General features: G+C 48.4%; 1 protein-coding gene and 1 long non-coding RNA gene across 12 annotated transcripts in view; one reads left to right on the top strand and one right to left on the bottom strand.

Moving 5' to 3' along the window:
- Cyfip2 (cytoplasmic FMR1 interacting protein 2) overlaps positions 1 to 18415 on the top strand; it is a 119630-nt gene that overhangs the window by 52933 nt on the left and 48282 nt on the right. For all 11 annotated transcript variants that reach the window (NM_001446893.1, XM_087571626.1, XM_087571631.1 and 8 more), the window contains 8 exon segments: positions 700 to 853; positions 4113 to 4269; positions 4708 to 4804; positions 6003 to 6079; positions 8945 to 9053; positions 11259 to 11378; positions 15453 to 15652; positions 18281 to 18368. In NM_001446893.1, the coding sequence (NP_001433822.1) occupies positions 700 to 853; positions 4113 to 4269; positions 4708 to 4804; positions 6003 to 6079; positions 8945 to 9053; positions 11259 to 11378; positions 15453 to 15652; positions 18281 to 18368 (1002 nt within the window).
- Positions 9901 to 16755, bottom strand: LOC148002836 (uncharacterized). The gene is made up of 2 exons (XR_015631551.1): positions 16699 to 16755; positions 9901 to 10199 (listed from the first exon to the last, which is right to left on the bottom strand). It is a non-coding gene; the product is annotated as an uncharacterized LOC148002836 (long non-coding RNA).

The following is an 18415-nucleotide window of genomic DNA, read 5'->3' as shown; positions in this document are numbered from 1 at the left end:
CACCAGAGGGCACCAGCGTTCACTGGCAGGTTCAAAACGCAGGATCAGAAACCAGGTGGTGGTGGGGGGAACCTGTTTTGAGCTTTGTCCATTGCATAACTCCTCCCAGCGCTAGAACTGAAAGAGATTGGGTTGAGAACTTATCTGGTCCAATTCTTCCTGTGAGAAAAGGCAACTGGAGCCCAGAGTGGAGGCTTTGTTGTCTAAGGTCACACAGCAAGTCAATGGCAGTGCCTGGCTTTGAACCTGGCTCTTTTGATTCCTGGTTCAGTGCCCCATCCATGCTGTTTCCATGGTCATCTGGCAGATCAGAGAGTGACATGGATGATGACACCCTTGGCTAAGCAGGGCAAGCAGGAACCTTAACTACCTGCCATTGTCAGGTCACCTAGGGGTGCCGTGGGCCCTCGGCAGAAAGCTTTGCAAAGCTGGTCAGTCTCCCTCACGGGAGATGAGGGCGGGTGGCCAGCTCGGTGGTGGAATGCTTGCCTGGCATGGGCTGGGACCCAGAACAGCAGAGAGAGAGAAGAGGTTTCTGTAGTTCCAAAGTTACTTCTCTGCTTAAATCAGTGCTTCCTTAAGACAGTTCTCTTTACGAGCAGAAAAACAAACAAACGAGGAAGGTGGGAAGGGAAGGCAAAGGCAAGTTCTCCCTCAGTGCTGCAGGCCACCCTGACCCTCTCCCCCTTTCTTTTCAAGCTGTACATGGTGCGCACCATGCTTGAGTCGCTCATCGCAGACAAGAGCGGCTCCAAGAAGACACTCAGAAGCAGCCTGGATGGCCCTATCGTCCTTGCCATCGAGGACTTCCACAAGCAGTCTTTCTTCTTCACACACTTGCTCAATATCAGCGGTGAGCCTCAAGGGCCCTCAGCAGCAAGAGAGAAGACAGGGAGGGAGGGCATCCACCTTCTAGAGCAACCAGTTCAATCTGGCTGGAAGTTGTAGAGAAATGGCGTCATGAACCACCGGGGGTTACATTTTGCTCCCAAGGGCAAAAGAATTATTTAAAAGAAGAAAAGGAAGGAAGGAAGGAAGGAAGGAAGGAAGGAAGGAAGGAAGGAAGGAAGGAAGGAAGACAGATAGACCTAACTTTCTGTCACCTTGAGGGAGCAGGGAAGGCCAGGCTTTGTTGCATTCATTCTGACCCAAATGAATTTGTCTAGTAGACATCCATTGCTAGTTAGGGAATCACACCAGGGATGCATTGTCTACAGCCCAGCATGTACTAGATCAGACATTGGTTGGTAAGCAGCAGCTAGAAACTCTGTTGAACTGCCTTAGAGATGATTCCATTGCTGCGAGGAGACACCATGACCAAGGCAACTCTCATAAGGGACGACATTTTTGGGGGGCTGGCTTACAGTTCAGAGGTCTAGTCCAGTATTGTCATGGCAGGAAGCATGGCGGCATGAAGGCAGGTGCTGGAGAGGAGGCTTGAGAGCTGTACACCGGGATCCTCGGTAGCAGGAAGAGGCATTGCCACACTGGGCCTGGCTTGAGCATCTGAGACTTCAAACTCTGACCTCCAGGGACACACTTCCTCCCACAAGGCCACACTTCCTAATAGTGCCAGTCCCTATGAGCCTATGGAGTCTCTTTTCTTTCTTTCTTCCTTCTTTCTTTCCTTCCTTCCTTTCTTCCTTCCTTCCTTTTTTCTCTTTTCTTCCTTTCTTTCTCCCTTCCTTTTTTCTCTCTTTTCTTCCTTTCTTTCTTCCTTCCTTTTTTCTTTCTTTTCTTCCTTTCTTTCTTCCTTCCTTTTTTCTTTCTTTTCTTCCTTTCTTTCTTCCTTCCTTTTTTCTTTCTTTCCTTCCTTCCTTCCTTCCTTTCTTCCTTCCTTCCTTCCTTCCTTCCTTCCTTTCTTTCTTTCTTTCTTTCTTTCTTTCTTTCTTTCTTTCTTTCTTCTTCCCACCTCCCCTCTCACCCAGATCCTCTCCTCCTCCCCTTCCCTTCAGAAAAGAGCAGGCCTCCCAGGGATCTCAACCTAACGTGACAAGTTACAGTAAGACTAGGCACATGGCCTCATATCAAGACAACCCAATAGGAGAACAGGGGCCCCAAAACGAAGCAAAAGAGTCCAAGACAGCCCCTGCTCCCACTTTTTGGAGTCCCACAAGAACACCAAACTACACAACTATAGCATATATACAAAGGACCTAGGTCAGACCTATACAGGCTCCCTAATTATTGGTTCAGTCTCTGAGCCCCTATGAGCCCTGGTTAGTTGATTCTGTGGGCCATGATTTTGTGGAGTCCTTAACCCCTCTAACTCCTATATTCCTTCCTCCTCCTCTTCCACAGGACTTCCCAAGTCTGCCTAATGTTTGGCTGTGGGTCTCTGCATCTGTTCTTATCAGTTGCTAGATGTAGTCTCTCTGATGACAGCTATTCTAGGCCCCAATCTACGAATATAGCAGAATATCATTATGAATTTTTTCGTTGATTTTTTTTATGCCAGTTATGTTTAGTTTTATCCTAGGTCACTGGTCTGCCCTGCCTCTGGTTCCTGGCCCTCCAAGCAGTGTCAGGTGTGGGCTCTCTCTTGTGGCATGGGTCTCAAGTTGGACCAGTCACTGGTTGGCCACACCCACAAGTTCTGTGCCACCTTTACTCCAACATCTTTCAGGGAGGACAAATTGTAGGTCTGAGGTTTTGTGACTGGGTTGATGTCCCAGTCCTTCCACTGGAAACCTTGGCTGGTTCCAGAAGATGGCCAGTCCAGACTCCTTGTCCTCCATTGCTATGAGTCTTTGCAAGATTCCAAGGAGTTTCCATTACACTAGATCTCTACCTCACCCTCAAAGTGCCCCTCCCCCAATTCCAGTCATCTCTCCCAATACTTTCTCCTTCTATCTCCCCTATCTGATCTCTCCTGTTCCCATCCCCACCCAGTTGACCCATGAAATCTATTCTAGTTCCGCCTCCCGGGGAGAGTCTTGCACCTCTCCCTTTCCTGAGGCCTCCTTGTTACTTAGCCTCTCTGGTTCTCTGGTTCATAGCATGACTGTCCTTTATTTTACAGCTATTATAAGTAGGAACATACCATGTTTTTCTTTCTGGGTTTGGTTTACCTCATTCCGCATGATTTTTTTTTCTAGTTCCACCCGTTTAACCTAAAATATTCATAACGTCATTTTTAACACTCCACTGTACCACAGGTTATTTATCCATTCTTGGGTTGAGGGTTTATCCATTCTAGGTTGTTTCCAGTTCCTGACTATTAGGAATAAAGCTGCTGTGAACACAGTTGAGCAAGTGTCCTTGTGGTAGGATAGAGAGTCCTGTGGGAATATGCCCAAGAGGAGTACAGCTGGGTCTTGAGGTAGATCGTTTCCCAATTTTTTGAGAAACTGCCATATTGATTTCCAAAATGGCTGTACAAGTTTGCCACCAGCAGTGGAGTAGTCTCCTTGCTCCACATTCTTGCGAACAGGCACTATCACCTGTGTTTTTGATTTTAGCCATTCTGACTTGTATACGGTGGAATCTCAAGGTCGTTTTGATTTACATTTCTATGAGGGCCATTTTCATTCAAACTACCATGGGTACTCGTTCCTCCTAACAGGGGAAGCTTCCAGACTACCCTTCAACCTCATGCCCTCCTCTTCCTCTTCTCTCAGAGGTTGAATGGAGAAGGACAGAGAGAAATAGGAACCCAGTGACATGGGAGTCTTAGTGTACCTGAAAAAAAAAAAAAAAGTCCAGGCATCTCGTTAGAGAATGACCTAAGTTGGGCTTTCTAGACTTCCCAACAGTAAGGGAGCCAGAATTACCACATACAGGAGAGGAGGGAGCCATAGTTCCTTGAAAGTGAGCAATGTGTGTTCTCAAAACACTGTATATAAATCACACTTCTTTAGGGTAGCTCTGTAAGGATTTACTAGAAATGGTAGGATGGCAAATGCTCTTAAAAATAACCACCCCTCCCCACATAACTTGCCCTGTCCCAGAAGCCGACAGATGCCGTTCACCACAGACTGTACTAAGCTGGCTTCATGCACAAGACAGCAAGATCGGGGAAGGGCTGTGTGCCTGGCAGTGACAGCCAATAGATAGCAAACACCGTGCTGTGTGATCGCTTTGTTAAGCCGAGGCTCTCCCTGTGCTTGCAGAAGCTCTTCAGCAGTGCTGTGACCTCTCCCAGCTCTGGTTCCGAGAATTCTTCCTGGAGTTGACCATGGGCCGGCGAATCCAGTTCCCAATTGAGATGTCCATGCCCTGGATTCTAACGGACCATATTCTGGAAACCAAAGAACCTTCCATGATGGAGTAAGAGACAGGATTGGGCCAGCCAGGAAGTTCCTGGGGTGGAGTGGGAGGGTGGCTTGCCTCTGAGCTCTTTGCTTGACAGAAGAAACTACTGAGTAGAGATTAGGCAATAACCCCACTCCAAGGTCATTGGCCCCAGCCCTACCTGCCCTTCCTGTCTTTGTCCATCTCTTAACGGCCATGCTCAGCAAATCACCTACTCTAGGAACCAAGAAGTATCCCCCTAGGCTAAAGTTTTTAGGCCAGGGGGTCTATCAACATCATCGATTCTGATACCTGTGTGCAAACTGAAAAACAGGTCCTTCCTACATGGAGGCACAAAGGACACGAGAGAAGGGAGGAAAGTTGTCTTCAACTCCAAGCCACCTCTCTCATCCCTCACACCTCGTTTCCCCAGCCAGTGTGATTTGCCCTCCATGACTCTGTGTTCCTTCCCAGGTATGTCCTCTACCCCTTGGATCTGTACAACGACAGCGCCTACTATGCGCTCACCAAGTTCAAAAAGCAGTTCCTGTATGACGAGATCGAAGCAGAGGCAAGTGGCATGTTTCCTTCATCCCTGGGGTCGCCCGAGATGCTGGGCTTATCCAGTACTTATCAGTTGTCAGATGGGGGAGGGTGTCAGTGACTCTTCTCCAATGAGCAACGCTCATGATTGCTGTGGCTGTCAGACAGAACAGTGTAACACGGCCTGCTCCTTCCTCTCCTCATCCCTAGTCTGTGCTATACCATAAGGTGCTGCAAGGACCTTCCTGGGCATATACACCTCAGCTTGCAAATGGTGCCATCTAACCACTCCGAAGGCAGGTCACGAGCTCCAGAAAAGACCATGGAGGGGCTGGGAATGTCAGGACCAGAATTCAGAATTGGTTCTAGAAAGGGAACATGGGGTCTAAATGAGTACTCCTACATTGACCCTGTAGATTCCTTATCTCTAGAGGGCACATTGAGTATCACGAAGTTCAGAGGCCCAGGCTGGAGGCCCCAGCTACCTGGGTATGAAGCCAGCACCGTGCACAGCACCCGCTGTGGGTTTTGATCTGTGTAATAGTGGGTGTCAAATACAAGTACGGAAACTTTCAAATAAAGGGTTCATCTTGCAGAGCTGGGGACGTAATAGGAAGGAATCAAAGATCAGTCTCCTCCTTTGGCTCTGTTTCCTGCCTTGCTCTTGCCAGAGCCTGGTTTCTTCAAAGTCCCACGTTGGCCACTTTCTGCTCTGCTCATTGATAGAAGATATGGCTCTGATGTGGGGTGTGACCTTGTCTTCCCACAGACTTCATAGTCTCCCGTGAATATTGTGAGACAGGGCAAATCCCAGAGGGATTTAAGGAAAGCTGGAAGAAGGGGACTTTTCTGTTTCTAAGAGCATCCTCGAAGTTAACTCTACAGAGCAAGGAAAACCAAATACAAGGAGGAGACAAGAAAGTCTTTGGGTTCACAGGCTGCTAGGGGGGTACTCGCAACACCAGAGGGCGGCCTTTCATTTGTGTTCCCTGACCAAACGGGAGCAATGGGGAGGCTGGTTCCTGGGCTCCTCTGAAGCCAGCGAGGGCAAAGGGCCAACCTCAGTACCTGTGCATGGCCACAGGGGCTTTCCTCTCTTTACTCTTTGTCAGGACTGTTCTGTTGCCCGAGAATGCACCTCGGCGACCCCTGCCCTGGTGCCCTCCCAACTGCCCATTCGGTGATGAGTCCAGACAGGACCCACTGACCTGCTTTTTCCTCACCAGGTGAACCTGTGCTTTGATCAGTTTGTCTACAAGCTGGCTGACCAGATCTTTGCCTACTACAAAGCCATGGCCGGCAGGTAAGGGGAGCCTAGGCTGTCAGTAGCGACCTTTCTTCAGCCTCATACCTGTCTGTCTGTCTCCCTTGTTCCGCACTTAAGGAAAAAATGAAGCGATTTCCACAGGCTCAGGCATTTGAGACATGTTGTAAAGAAGAATGGATGGGTAGTATACAAATACACTACACTTCAATAGAAGGGCAAAGAGTGGTGTGTGTGTGTGTGTGTGTGTGTGTGTGTGTGTGTGTGTGTGTGAAGGATATTCATGAAGGAAGACTGAGATTCTGGGAATATATGGTAGATGAGCCTGAGCTAGTCGAGGCCCTCTTAGGGAAACAGTGTCTAAGGAGGTGAAACAAGGGGAAGGATAGGTGCAGAGTGCGCAGGCAAAGGGAACTTCCTGTCTAAGCCTTGGCAGAGCAAGAACAAAATTAATAGCTCTCCTGCCTGCATCAGGCTGGTGAGAAGCCTGAGTTACTTCACGGCGGTGGCCACTAGAGGGCGAGGTGTGTCACCCGATGCTGCAAGCACGATCGGAAGGGGGCATCCCCCACCATGAAATGGTCTCCGAAGGGCAGGGGTGGCTTGACTTGATTCTTACTTTTAAACTTCACTTTTTGACAATATAAATCTGTGGAGAGTGTATTTAAGGTGTGTTGGGTTGGAGGGGTGTCAGGTTTATAGACTTTTCAGTATTTACTGAGAGATACTGATTTAACCCTCTCCCTCCATCCTCAGTGAATTCCTGGGTTTTAAAAACCTGCCGTGGTACTATTCGGGAAGGGAACTTTCTGTAAAAGTATCGTGGTTCTTGCCGGAAGCTGAGATGTGCCAATCAGCCAGCCCGAGGGTGATTCCACTACCCACCCCACCCCCACACACCCCTGTGGAAGTGACTGACTTCATTTGACATCGACAAACTTGACACATTTCAGATAGGAGTTGGCGTGGTGCGAGCATGAGATCCTCGCTCACTAAAAAGGTTGAGTCCTAACTGATAAACAGAAAGCGCAAAGGTGCGTCCATCGCTAAGTAGTCACCTAATAGGTATGAGCAGATCAGGTAGGAAGCTGTTACTACGGAGAAGGCAGTATTTCATTTCTGAGAGAATTGTGGTCCTGGATATGCTGATCCTTTCTGTATAAACAAACTTGGGGTCTCTCTGTACTTAGTTTATAAAATCTCCTCATCTGAGGAGCTAGATAGATGCTTCAGTGCTTAGGCGCTCTTGATGGTCTTCCGGAGGACCCGAGTTCAATTCCCAGTAGCCACGTCAGGTCGCTCACAACCACCTGGAACTCCAGGGGATTTAAAAAAATTCATCTTTAAAAATAATATACCCCCAGCTGGGTTAGCGGCACCCGCCTTGAATCCCGGCACTCGGTAGGCAGAGGCAGGCTTGTGAGTTTGAGGCCAGCCTGGTCTGCAGAGCTAGTCCCAGGACATCCAGGGCTGTTACACAGAGAAACCCGGTCTCTATATACACACGCACACATACATGTCCCCATTTGAAAAATAGCCCTCGACAACTTTCCCTGCAAGATGGGCGCTCCTCCAAAGGATGGAAATCGAGAGGAGTTGGGAGTTCAGAAAAAGAAAGCACTAGAAAGCACCAGGTTGATCCATCTGAGGTAAAACGAAACCACAAGTGGGAGCCACCCGGGACGGCCCTTGGTACTTAGCAGCAGCATTTTAACGAGGGAAAGAAACAGCTGACATTTGAATGATATATTTTATTTCATTCAACAAAGTGAAGCCACTAAAATGTCAGCATGGAAACAGTGTAGATACTTTTAACAAGATACCCCTGCTTTCTTCTAGGTCTCCTAAATCTGTATGCACTCAGCAGGGGACCTCAGTTTGGGCCTGCCTCCTTTGAGGCATGCAGTAGGCACCATGGTTGCTGGCTGCAACTTTGGACTGTGCCAGTTTAAATGCCTCTTTCCTGCTTAAAACCTTTAAATGGCTCCCAGTCCATCTAGATATCCCAACTCTCTACAGGGGTTCTGTGGTCTCACATGATCTGGCCTGTAGACTAATATGATGAACCTGTTTTTTGCAAAATCTTCTTTTTTTCACCCTGACTAAGCCTCCCTTTTGTCAAACAGACCACACTTACTGTGTGAGGGATAATCTTTACCTTGGCTTTACCGTGATCGCTGAGCTTCTGTCCAAAGAAACCACCTACAAATACCTCCCATGATTCCTAACTCCAAATGATGCTACACTATTGTTTTCAAGTACTAGGGATACTCTACCACCTATGTCTCAATGTGGAGGATAAAAATAGCATACACGACTTACAGGACTGTTGCGACATGAAAAACAATTGTATATGTCTGCCCTTGTGGGCATGTGCGCACGTTCATGTGTGTGAATGTGTGTTTGTACCTGTGCATGCGGGTGTGTATATATGAGTCTCTGTGTTTGTGTATGTTTGCATGTGTATGTGTTGCCTGGTGAGTGATAAGAACTATGCACGTGTTTCCTATTACAAACCATTTTTCCCTGATTGTTCATACTTACCAGTCTCTCTTCACTGGAAAGTCTATACCATGAGGACAGGGAAGGGCCTTGGTATCCCCAGTACCCAGGATTTTCACTGGGAAATACTAAGGATACACTCAATTGTTTTTTGTTAAAAATTAAGAAAAGAGAAGCCACCTTGGGTTGCCCATCTCTGACTTAGAAATTCTATTTTACATATTAAGACTCTGCATCCAGAAGTTTGGGGAGCCATGTCTAGAGCGGCCTCAGTTCCATTTGAGATATTTAAGATCGTGTGTTCCCGGTGGACCCCATGGGCTGGCGTAGACGTGGCTCGGCTATTGAGAAGCCATTTGCCACCATTTTTTAATGCACCTCTGTCACACTTCTCTCTTCCAGTGTCCTGTTGGACAAACGTTTTAGAGCTGAATGTAAGAACTATGGAGTGATCATTCCGTACCCGCCATCTAACCGGTACGAGACACTGCTGAAACAGAGACACGTCCAGGTATGGTGGGAGAAAGCCGTGACGGGGGGTGGGGGGGTGGGAGGGGCTGTAGTGGGGGGCACAGGCTCTGTGGAGATAGTGTAGACTTACGTACGTGCCGGAAGTGTCCGTGTCAGGTGCAACAGCCTCAGAATCGTACAGATAGTACTGAGCATCCTTTGTGCATGTTTAAGACTTCCTGGCGTCTCTCCAGCTGGCCTGAGAAGCAGTGAGCAGGACCATAGCCTACCGTCCTGAAGTCACCTTGTCCTCACCAGCACTATCACACAGACACAGGTAGACCCACCCCTGAAGTAACTGAGAAGGGTTGAAACCCCTTTAAACCACTTCAAGCTAACCCTCAGGTAGAAACTGTGTTGTAGAAATGTTTGATCCCAATCCGGGTTTCTATCCCACCTTGATCATTCAGTTCCCAGATAAAAGACACACAACTTTCATCGTTTACACTAAGCCTTCAACAGCCCAAGAGCTGGGCAGATAGCTACCCTCTGTGCTGTTAGAATCTACTTTCCTATTGATAACCCCGAGTTATTACTGTTTTATGTGGGCTGCTCTTAACTCCAATTGGCCGGCCTCAGAGCCATGTTTTCAAGCCTCACCCAACCCCTGGTGGCTTCTCTCCCTCCTCCCTTCTTCTCCCTCTTGTGGTTCTCTTCCCCCACCCAGGTCACTCCAAACCCACCTACCTCTCATCTCTCCCAGGACTTGGCTGTAGTCAATTTTGTTTAACTAATAGTTTAAAATCAAGGAACAAAGGTTTGCACAACAGATGCTTGTAAAGGTGAGCAGTCGCTCACAGGCCTAGACCTGCGGGTATAGAATTTAATGTCACAACCCATAGCAAACCTCAACAAAATGGGTTTGTTTTTATTCAGCGGTTTTCCTTAACCTTTACCCCAGATACAGGGAAAAAACTGCTGGGAACGAGAACACATATCCTGATTATAAAATGCTAATCTAAGCTAGAAAGGTATAGCAGATACAGACCCCAACCCTCCCTGCAGGTGGCTGGTAGCAGAAAAGCCTGTGTGCTGTTCAATCCCTGTGGTGGTTGTGTGGTCCTTGTCTCTGTGAAGGAGCAGAATCAATGTTGAGATGATCAGGAAAGAATTCATAGTGCGCTCTCTGGACATCCATTGCCAGTGTCTAGTCAGAAGAGAGAGAAAAACAAGGCTCAGCAGACAAGCCTCAGATGTTGCAGTGCAGCCAGAATTAGCCACAGGATCCCCTTAGGGGACCTTAATTGGTTAGTAGGAAATGTATCCTAAGACAAATACTACCTAAGAGTAATCATGTAGCATAGTGCACACAGCAGGCGCTCAATAAATGGCTATTGTTGTCTTCGTAGCATCTGGGATAATACCCATGTGGAGCCCAGTGGGAAATTACCTTAAGGTATATTTTCCACCCTTTGATAAGCCCTTCTATATGCTTGCTTTTAAAATCACTCCCATGAAGCCATAAACTAGGCCATCGCTAAGGTGGCCACTGGTCCCTGGGGACCATGAACAGGAAGACACAGAATGAACCTCCAGACTGGATCTAGGGTGTCAACAGAAGCATTGACCGGAGATCAGAGCTTGCTCCAAGCCTCCTCCCACAGCCTGAATGAGTTGGGTTTTTTTTGTTGTTGTTGTTGGTTTTTTTTAACCTCAGCGGGTTTTATATAAATCAGTGGTCCTCAACTTTCCTAATGCTGCGACCCTTTAGAACAGTTCCTTGTGTTATCACTACACCTCCCCAACCATGAAATTATTTATTGCTGTTTTATAACTGCAGTTTTGTCTGTTACGAGTCATAATGCAAATACTAGAGAGACAACCTCGAGGGGGTCATGACCCACAGGTTGAGAACCATGAATGTAACGCCTTGCAATAGTATAGTATATAACTGTCTCCAGGGTAGTCAGACTCGGAGTGATGGTTGTTTCACTGTATTGAGTTCATTTTTCTCTTTCTCCCACAAGCATATGTACCCGTCACACATACATCATATGTACATACGATATGCCAAAAATAAAAGATTAAATAGACATACCCTTCCTTGCCAGGAGACTTTGTGATACTGTCTATATTCTACATATTGTCATCCCTTGCCCCAGTAATGCTTTTTACAGTTTTATTACAGTTCCCTACAGTGCCTTGTATCTAGTTGTCAGATATCTGTGTAGATATTAAGTAACTCTCCCCCGCCTCTGCCCTTCAGCTGTTGGGTAGATCAATTGACTTGAACAGACTCATCACGCAGCGGATCTCTGCCGCCATGTACAAATCCTTGGACCAGGCAATCAGCCGCTTTGAGAGCGAAGACCTGACCTCCATTGTGGTAAGAAGGGGGGCAGAGGGGTAGCTCTAGGCTCTCTGCTCTTGGATGCTTCAGATAGATGCCTAACTGGAAATAGCCGTTAGCTCTTCTGGCCCAGTTCAAGAGAGGCAGAGGATTTCTTTCACACCCGACCAGAGTGGCTGGGACAACACAGCTTAAATGGAGTGGGAATGATTTCACCATTCCTTATGGACTGGCAGCCAGGCGTGCAGAGTGGAGACAAGTCTCTGGAAGATCAGAGGTGACCATCCCCCAGGTTGGGCCGTGCCCTTAGGATACACAGAGTGGTCAAGCAGGCAGGGTCCTAAGAAGCTAGAGAAAGTATTACAAGGTCACTTGAAGGGCATGTGGGGCTTGAGGGCCTAGAAGGGCTCTGCAGTGGATTGTTTTGTTGTTGTTGTTGTTGTTGTTGTTGTTGTTGTTGTTGTTGTTGTTGTTCTTTTGCTCTGCCTGGCCTCCATCTTGAAATGCTGAATGGTTTTGAACTCCACCCTGTATTTTCACTTTGCACCATGCCCCCTAGAGTTTGCAGCCAGCTTGTTGCACACTCAGCAATAAAGAAACCTGCACCTTCCAGAAAACAGCCACTGGAGTTGCTCCTTGTCAGTCTTCTTTCCAAGAGGTGGCATAAAGTGCATTGAACTAGGTCACCAGAGTCCCACAGACTGATTCTCCCAGTCCTGTCCCTGACCGTTACTAACTGTTATCTTGAAAGATAACAGATCTGTTAGCTTCACCAAGCCTGTTTCCTACCTCTAAAGCGAAGGAGACCAAATTAGCGTCTACTTCAGAGAGTCGTTAGAAGGATGTAGCAGGAACTCATCTGGAAAGAATTTGGACTGGGTCTTTGTAGTTGATAAATGCTTAATAAGTAATAGTTTATTTTTTAAAGAAAAGGAGGGAGAGAGAAAGGACTAGAGGGCTGCAGTGGTCTCCTGGGGTGTAGGGATATCTACAGCATCTGTTAGCAGGATGTGACCCAATCACTCACCTGAGACTTGCATCACTTATAAGAAACTGCAGTATAGCTCACATTCCTGAAATCACTTGGCTGCCTCTAACTTGGGAAATACAGTTTTGTCCGTGTTAAAACGTCCTCGGTGCTTATCTCTCAAGGGGTGGGAGTTTGAGTTTCTTCTCTTTTGTTTATCTGTGTATTCTGGCTTCCCGCTAATGAGCATGTTTTTGGGTGGGAGGGTGGGGGGGAGGTGTCCATGGCCTCTTCCCACTCCCTGGGAGACACTGAGTGTTCTCTTGGCTAGAACAAAATGAAGACTTGAAGTGTAAGCCCTTGTTTAATCAGATGAGACATTGATCCCCACCCAGAACATCCTCTCCCTGGAACCCCCTGGGGAGACACTCTCCTTGTGGGTAGGCATGGTTCCTGTGGGCCTTGGCTGAGAAGCCTCTGCCTCCTGGCAGTGGCAAAAACCAATGGAGGAATGTGCCTTTCCCCTCCGCCTTCAAAACTGTTAATGTGGGAGTCACCACGTGTGACTTAGGGAGCCGGTCACCTTGTTGTGCAAGTGCACTGAGCAAGGAGTCTCACTGACTGGCAGCCTGTGGGCTGTTTGGCTACTCGAAATCTTGAGTCAACATGTAACACTTGGAAGCATTCAAGTAAGATTCCAGGAGCTGGGACAGCACCAGAGCAGCGTTTGCAGAGGGCAGCAGTTGCTGGGCTGACTACAGACTCATTCCAACAGGACCAGCTCTCCTAATTGTCCCCAGAACCCCACAGGCCCACCTGACTGGCAGCCCACCTGCCCCGGCTATGTTTAATTCTCAGATGCCTGTTGGAGTCTCCCTGACCTCTCAGAGCTGTGGTCGCTTTGGTGCGGCTAGCCCCTTCCTCTCTTCCTTCCCACTCTCTGTCCACTCGTTCTTTGAAATTACCCACTGGGCTGTGCTTTCCCATTTTGCTTTTGCACTGAAGTTCCCACATCACAGAGTTGAGTGCTGGCTCCTTTTGTCTACCCTTGTATCACTAACACAAGTTCATGAAACCTAAACTCATAGAACCATAGGACAGACCTCGTTCCCCCGCTCTCCTAGTCTTCCCCCAAACAGGGTGGGTACCACAGTGTGATAAAAGGGCTCAGTGATCTTAGAAACCAACGCATTAGCAGTTACTGTTAGTGTTCGTTTGCTGTGCTACCCGTCCTCAGCAGAACCAGCTCAGCCCCAAGAGACAGAAGCAGAGAGCTGCGTCTTTACCTCTGCCCTTCATTCACTTCTTGGCACAGAGACTGGGAACATTGTTCTGACTGCCACTCCGTGGTTGGAATCCAGGCTTTAGCATTCTTTAGGAACATCTAGAGTCCACCATCCCAAGCCCACTGTAGCATAGCAATAGTCACAGTAAGTGTCAAAGCACCAGGGCCAGTACTATCAGATAGGGTCCCCCACCGGCCATGATAACCCACCCTCTTTTTTTTTTTTTTCTGGTTCTTTTTTTCGGAGCTGGGGATCGAACCCAGGGCCTTGTGCTTCCTAGGCAAGCGCTCTACCACTGAGCTAAATCCCCAACCCCGATAACCCACCCTCTTAAGACTCCCCTTTCCACCCGACCTAGTTTCCCATCTGTGGCCCGCCTGGCCCTGTGCCTTTAGCATTTGCAGTTATAACCCACACTCCCAGCTTATAGCTGTGCAGTGTGAGTTTCAGAGTACCCCGGGCAGCAATGTTGAAAGCGTGAGCTGAGGCCTTGACCTACCGAAGTGGACTTGTCAGGTGCAGGCGGTTGTGGCTGATGAGATGGGAGCCAAACTTTTGTGACCCCCCTACCATGTCAATGTGGTTTTAGAATATAAACAGATATAAATATATAGAATATAAATATAAAATGTATATCACATTCCCCTTTCAAAGGACCTCCAGCCTCTTGCGTTTCTCCAGGCAGCTGTATCAAAGAGACCAACAACTCATGATGTAGAGTGCAAAGACCCAGAATGCCATCCCAAGCACTTGTCCTTGTGTGACCTTGGGCATGTGGCCTTCTGATCTTCTCATTCCCCCTCTGTAACAGGAAGAGTGGCCTCATGGTATAAAGCTGGCCTCACCAAAGCATGACCAGAGGGGCCTCTGGTGCCACAGAACTCGAGCTTTTCCCCCTCCTATTTAGATTTTGTATAATAATGATTGACAAGTTGCAGAACAGTGAGAAGTGAACCCCAACCAGAAGAGATTCACTATCACTTTATTTCCCTACAAACACAGCACCCCACTCTGCCGACCCGCACTCAGAGCTCATCCCCTGCCTGAGTACAGATGATCAGAGCTCCTGCCACACATAGGACACAATAACAGTTCCTGGTCACTGGGGTAGAGACAAGACTACTGGGGCCTCAGGGACTCTGGACCTGCAGTCCAAAAGAGGAAGCATTCTACACACACACACACACACACACACACACACACACACACACACACACACACAATGTCCTCATTGAGTTAAGCTGGCAACATTGCCAAAATCTGGAAATTCATATCTCAGCAGACTAGTTAACCCTAAGAGGGTGGTATCTCCTATTTATTTGACACCTTTTGTAGGACAGAGAAATCACCTCTACTGAGATGCAGTCACACTATTACTTAGGACACCGACCCTAGGGGAAAGGCTTTTCCCTCACCCATTAAGAAGTCAGAAAGATACAAACATACTTTCTACCCCAAGGGCTTGCCATGGTCAGCAGTCTCTTTCCTGGTTGCTGTAGCCCCTCCACCCTCTCTTGTGTCTTGAGCTTTTTTTCCTCCCTATTTCAATTGCGATTCGTTAGGATAATAATGATTGACAAGCTGCAGAGCAACAAGAGGTGAAGCCCAACCGGAAGTGATACCCAAGAGTATCAGAAGAAAGGGAGATTGCCCCATGCCACTGAATGGGTCCTAGTCATATAGGAGGCCAAAGTTGCCTGCGAGTGGGAGGGTCTCCTCTAGACATAAGGTGTCGTGTGTGTGTGTGTGTGTCTGTGTGTGTGTGTGTGTGTGTCTGTGTGTCTGTGTGTCTGTGTGTCTGTGTGTCCGTGTGTGTTACTTGAAACTCTTTACCAGCTTTGGTCCTCCCTCTGTCAGGAGCTAGAGTGGCTTCTGGAGATTAACCGGCTCACACACCGACTCCTCTGTAAGCACATGACGCTAGACAGCTTCGACGCCATGTTCCGAGAAGCCAATCATAATGTGTCTGCCCCCTATGGCCGCATCACCCTGCATGTCTTCTGGGAGCTGAACTTTGACTTCCTCCCCAACTACTGCTATAACGGCTCCACCAACCGGTAAGGGAAACCCCGTACACTGCGTACTGAGCTGGGCAGGACAGAGGCTGTGCTCATTTCCCTCCAAAATGGGCCCAGCGGTCCTGTTGGCCCCAGACAAGTGTTTATCTGGAGCTGCTCCTTGGTAGGCTCGGTGCTGGGGGTAGCAATGCCATGGTGAACACCACACCATCCCGCTGCATGGGACCTCTAACCCAACTTGACCCAGCCTAGAAATGACACAAGCCTCAGAGAAGGCTGTCTCCTCCAAGGAAGGGATGCAGGAGGGGAGTTGTTAAGGATCCGCAAGAACAAGTGAGGCAGACAGCGGAAGTCTATTACGGGCAAACCTACCTAACGGAGAAGCTGGAGTTGGAAGTAGATGAAGGGCAAAGGCAGCCTGGAGCGGGCACGAGCTCACGGATAAGCACTGGAAAAGCCAGAATTATTAAACATGCAGGCTTTTTACTTCACTATAAGAAGTTGACGTTTTCCAACCAGAAACCTGGGAATGGATATACTAGCACCTGGTGTGCTTTGCTGTTCTGTAAAATCAGCCCTCACCAAAACCCCCAGAGTCCTGAGTATTGGTCCTCAGTCAGTAGAACCCATCCTCATGAAAAAAGGTCCCGTGTACTTTGTAAAAGACTTTGCTGCCATACTTGGTATAAACCCGTCCTTCCTAGTCACTTATCCTGAGTGCTGTTGCACGGCCATCAATAGAACCCATTCTTGTAGGAAAGGTCACAGGGGCTCCGCTAAGGAGATGCACTTTGCAGAGGAGTTTTGATGTAGCCATGCCTAAAGCTTTGTTGTGATAATTGCCACAAGAAAACTTTTCCCCAAAGTCTTACTGTGTTTAAATGTGGAAAGACAGACAGACAGACAGACAGACAGACAGACAGGAAGGAAGGAAGGAGGAGGAAGGAAGGAAGGAAGGAAGGAAGGAAGGAAGGAAGGAAGGAAGGAAGGAAGGAAGGAAGGGACTCCACTTGGTGTCAGAGTCCAGAAGTATTGACCCAGCCCCAGGTAGCTAAAGATGAGCGGAAACTGTGATTCATCCTCACCTGACCTGGATTGTTCTCTGGTGGATGTAATGTCTGCTGGGACCCCCGCAGCCGCTGCAAAGATAAAGTAGGGACAGACCATAAGCTCCCTGGGCCATGGTGTGGTCATCATGTGTTCAGGAGGCCTGAGACAGTTTGATGAAGGACGGTGCCCTGATCACACTGTCCATTTGTGAGGACATGCACACACCTGAACATGTGTGTACAAAACAGGCCTCTTTGCAGAGTGGAACTTGCCTCCTTGAGCTCCGGGGCAGGCACAGAAGTACAGAGAAGACCTAATCCTTTCCCCACACAGAGCCTTATCACCTGTATTCACAAGCCAAACTAGGACAGAAGGATGACTGAAAAGTGTGTGCAGCTGAAGTCTTTGAGCCCCTGAGCCCCAGGGTGGGGTGAACTAAATCCACACTGAATGAATGGAAGGATATGGGAAGAGGCTACACACAGATGTGCCTGAATCTGTACATGAAGCAAGACATGCTCAGCTTTATAGAGATTTGACTTTATAGCACATTTTGAGTCAGGGCTATAAACTATGGCTTGATCACAAACTATATACCCTATCTTGTCGCCAGCCATGACACCAGTACATGAACTGAGACTGGCTATGAATAGCCCATATCCTGGGAATGGTGCCATCTCTTTGGGGTGGATTCTGTGTCCTCCATTTGTGTGGTGTGTGTGTGTGTGTGTGTGTGTGTGTGTGTGTGTGTGTGTGTGTTGTTGAGTGCATGTCTGCATGTTTGAAATGTGTGGGCATACAAGTATGTGCATGTGCATGAGGTCACGCACATGGAAGCCCCAAGCTGATGACTGGAGTCATCCTCGGCGCTCTTCCCCCTTCACTGAGACAGGCTCTCTCAATCAACCCCAGAGCTCGCCTGTTCAGCTAGGTTGCTGAGCTGGATTTCTCTGGGGAGTCTCTGAGTCCACCTTCCACTTTCTGAGGCTGGACTTATAGGGGAGCAGCTGCAGCCACTGAGCATTGTTCCCTGGGATCCAGGCATCCCAACTGTGGTCCTCATGTTTCCACGGCAACCACCCATGGCCTCCCCAACCCAGCACTCCCATGTTTAGTGGGGAGTTAGGGGAAAACCCTAAGAGCAGTAGTCATGGCGTGAAGATGATTTAAAATTCACAGTCCCACTGGAACTCAGCCATGGTCACGAGGGTGCTGTTGTCTGTGATATTTTCATGCCTGTGGGCAGAGCAAGCAAGTCCTTCTGGCAGAGACCTCCAGCTTGCAAAACTGAAGGATTTTCTGCCTAGCCCTTTACAGGAAGAGTTTACTAACTCGGCGTCTAAACTAGACTGGAGGTGGCAGATGGAGCCCCAGAGGCAGCCATCTTCAGACCACTCTGACTCTTGAGCCTCCTGGCCCCCAAGTTTCCCCATTTTTTGAGAAGCATGGGGAAGCCCGCAGTAATCAAAGGGGAGGAAGTATCAGGAAAGTCTAGCTCCCCTGTAGGCAGCCACCTAGGACCTGCTGCAGGTGTCAGTGCGTGGGGCTCCTGCTGTCTGTCCCTTGGAGGATGTCACCAGGACTCAGTTAACTGCTTCCCTGTCTCGTTTCTTCTAGCTTTGTCCGCACTGCCATCCCTTTCACCCAAGAACCACAACGGGATAAGCCCGCCAATGTCCAGCCTTACTACCTCTACGGATCCAAGGTAAACAGTCCTGTCCCATCTCCCCTGTGATAGATGGAAAAGTGTTC

Source organism: Rattus norvegicus, chromosome 10, assembly GCF_021556685.1.
Source record: "Rattus norvegicus strain SHRSP/BbbUtx chromosome 10, alternate assembly SHRSP_T2T, whole genome shotgun sequence".
In the NCBI taxonomy this organism is placed as follows: domain Eukaryota; kingdom Metazoa; phylum Chordata; class Mammalia; order Rodentia; family Muridae; genus Rattus; species Rattus norvegicus.
Note: the sequence above shows the minus strand (reverse complement) of the source record. Positions and strands in the feature narration are given on the sequence as shown.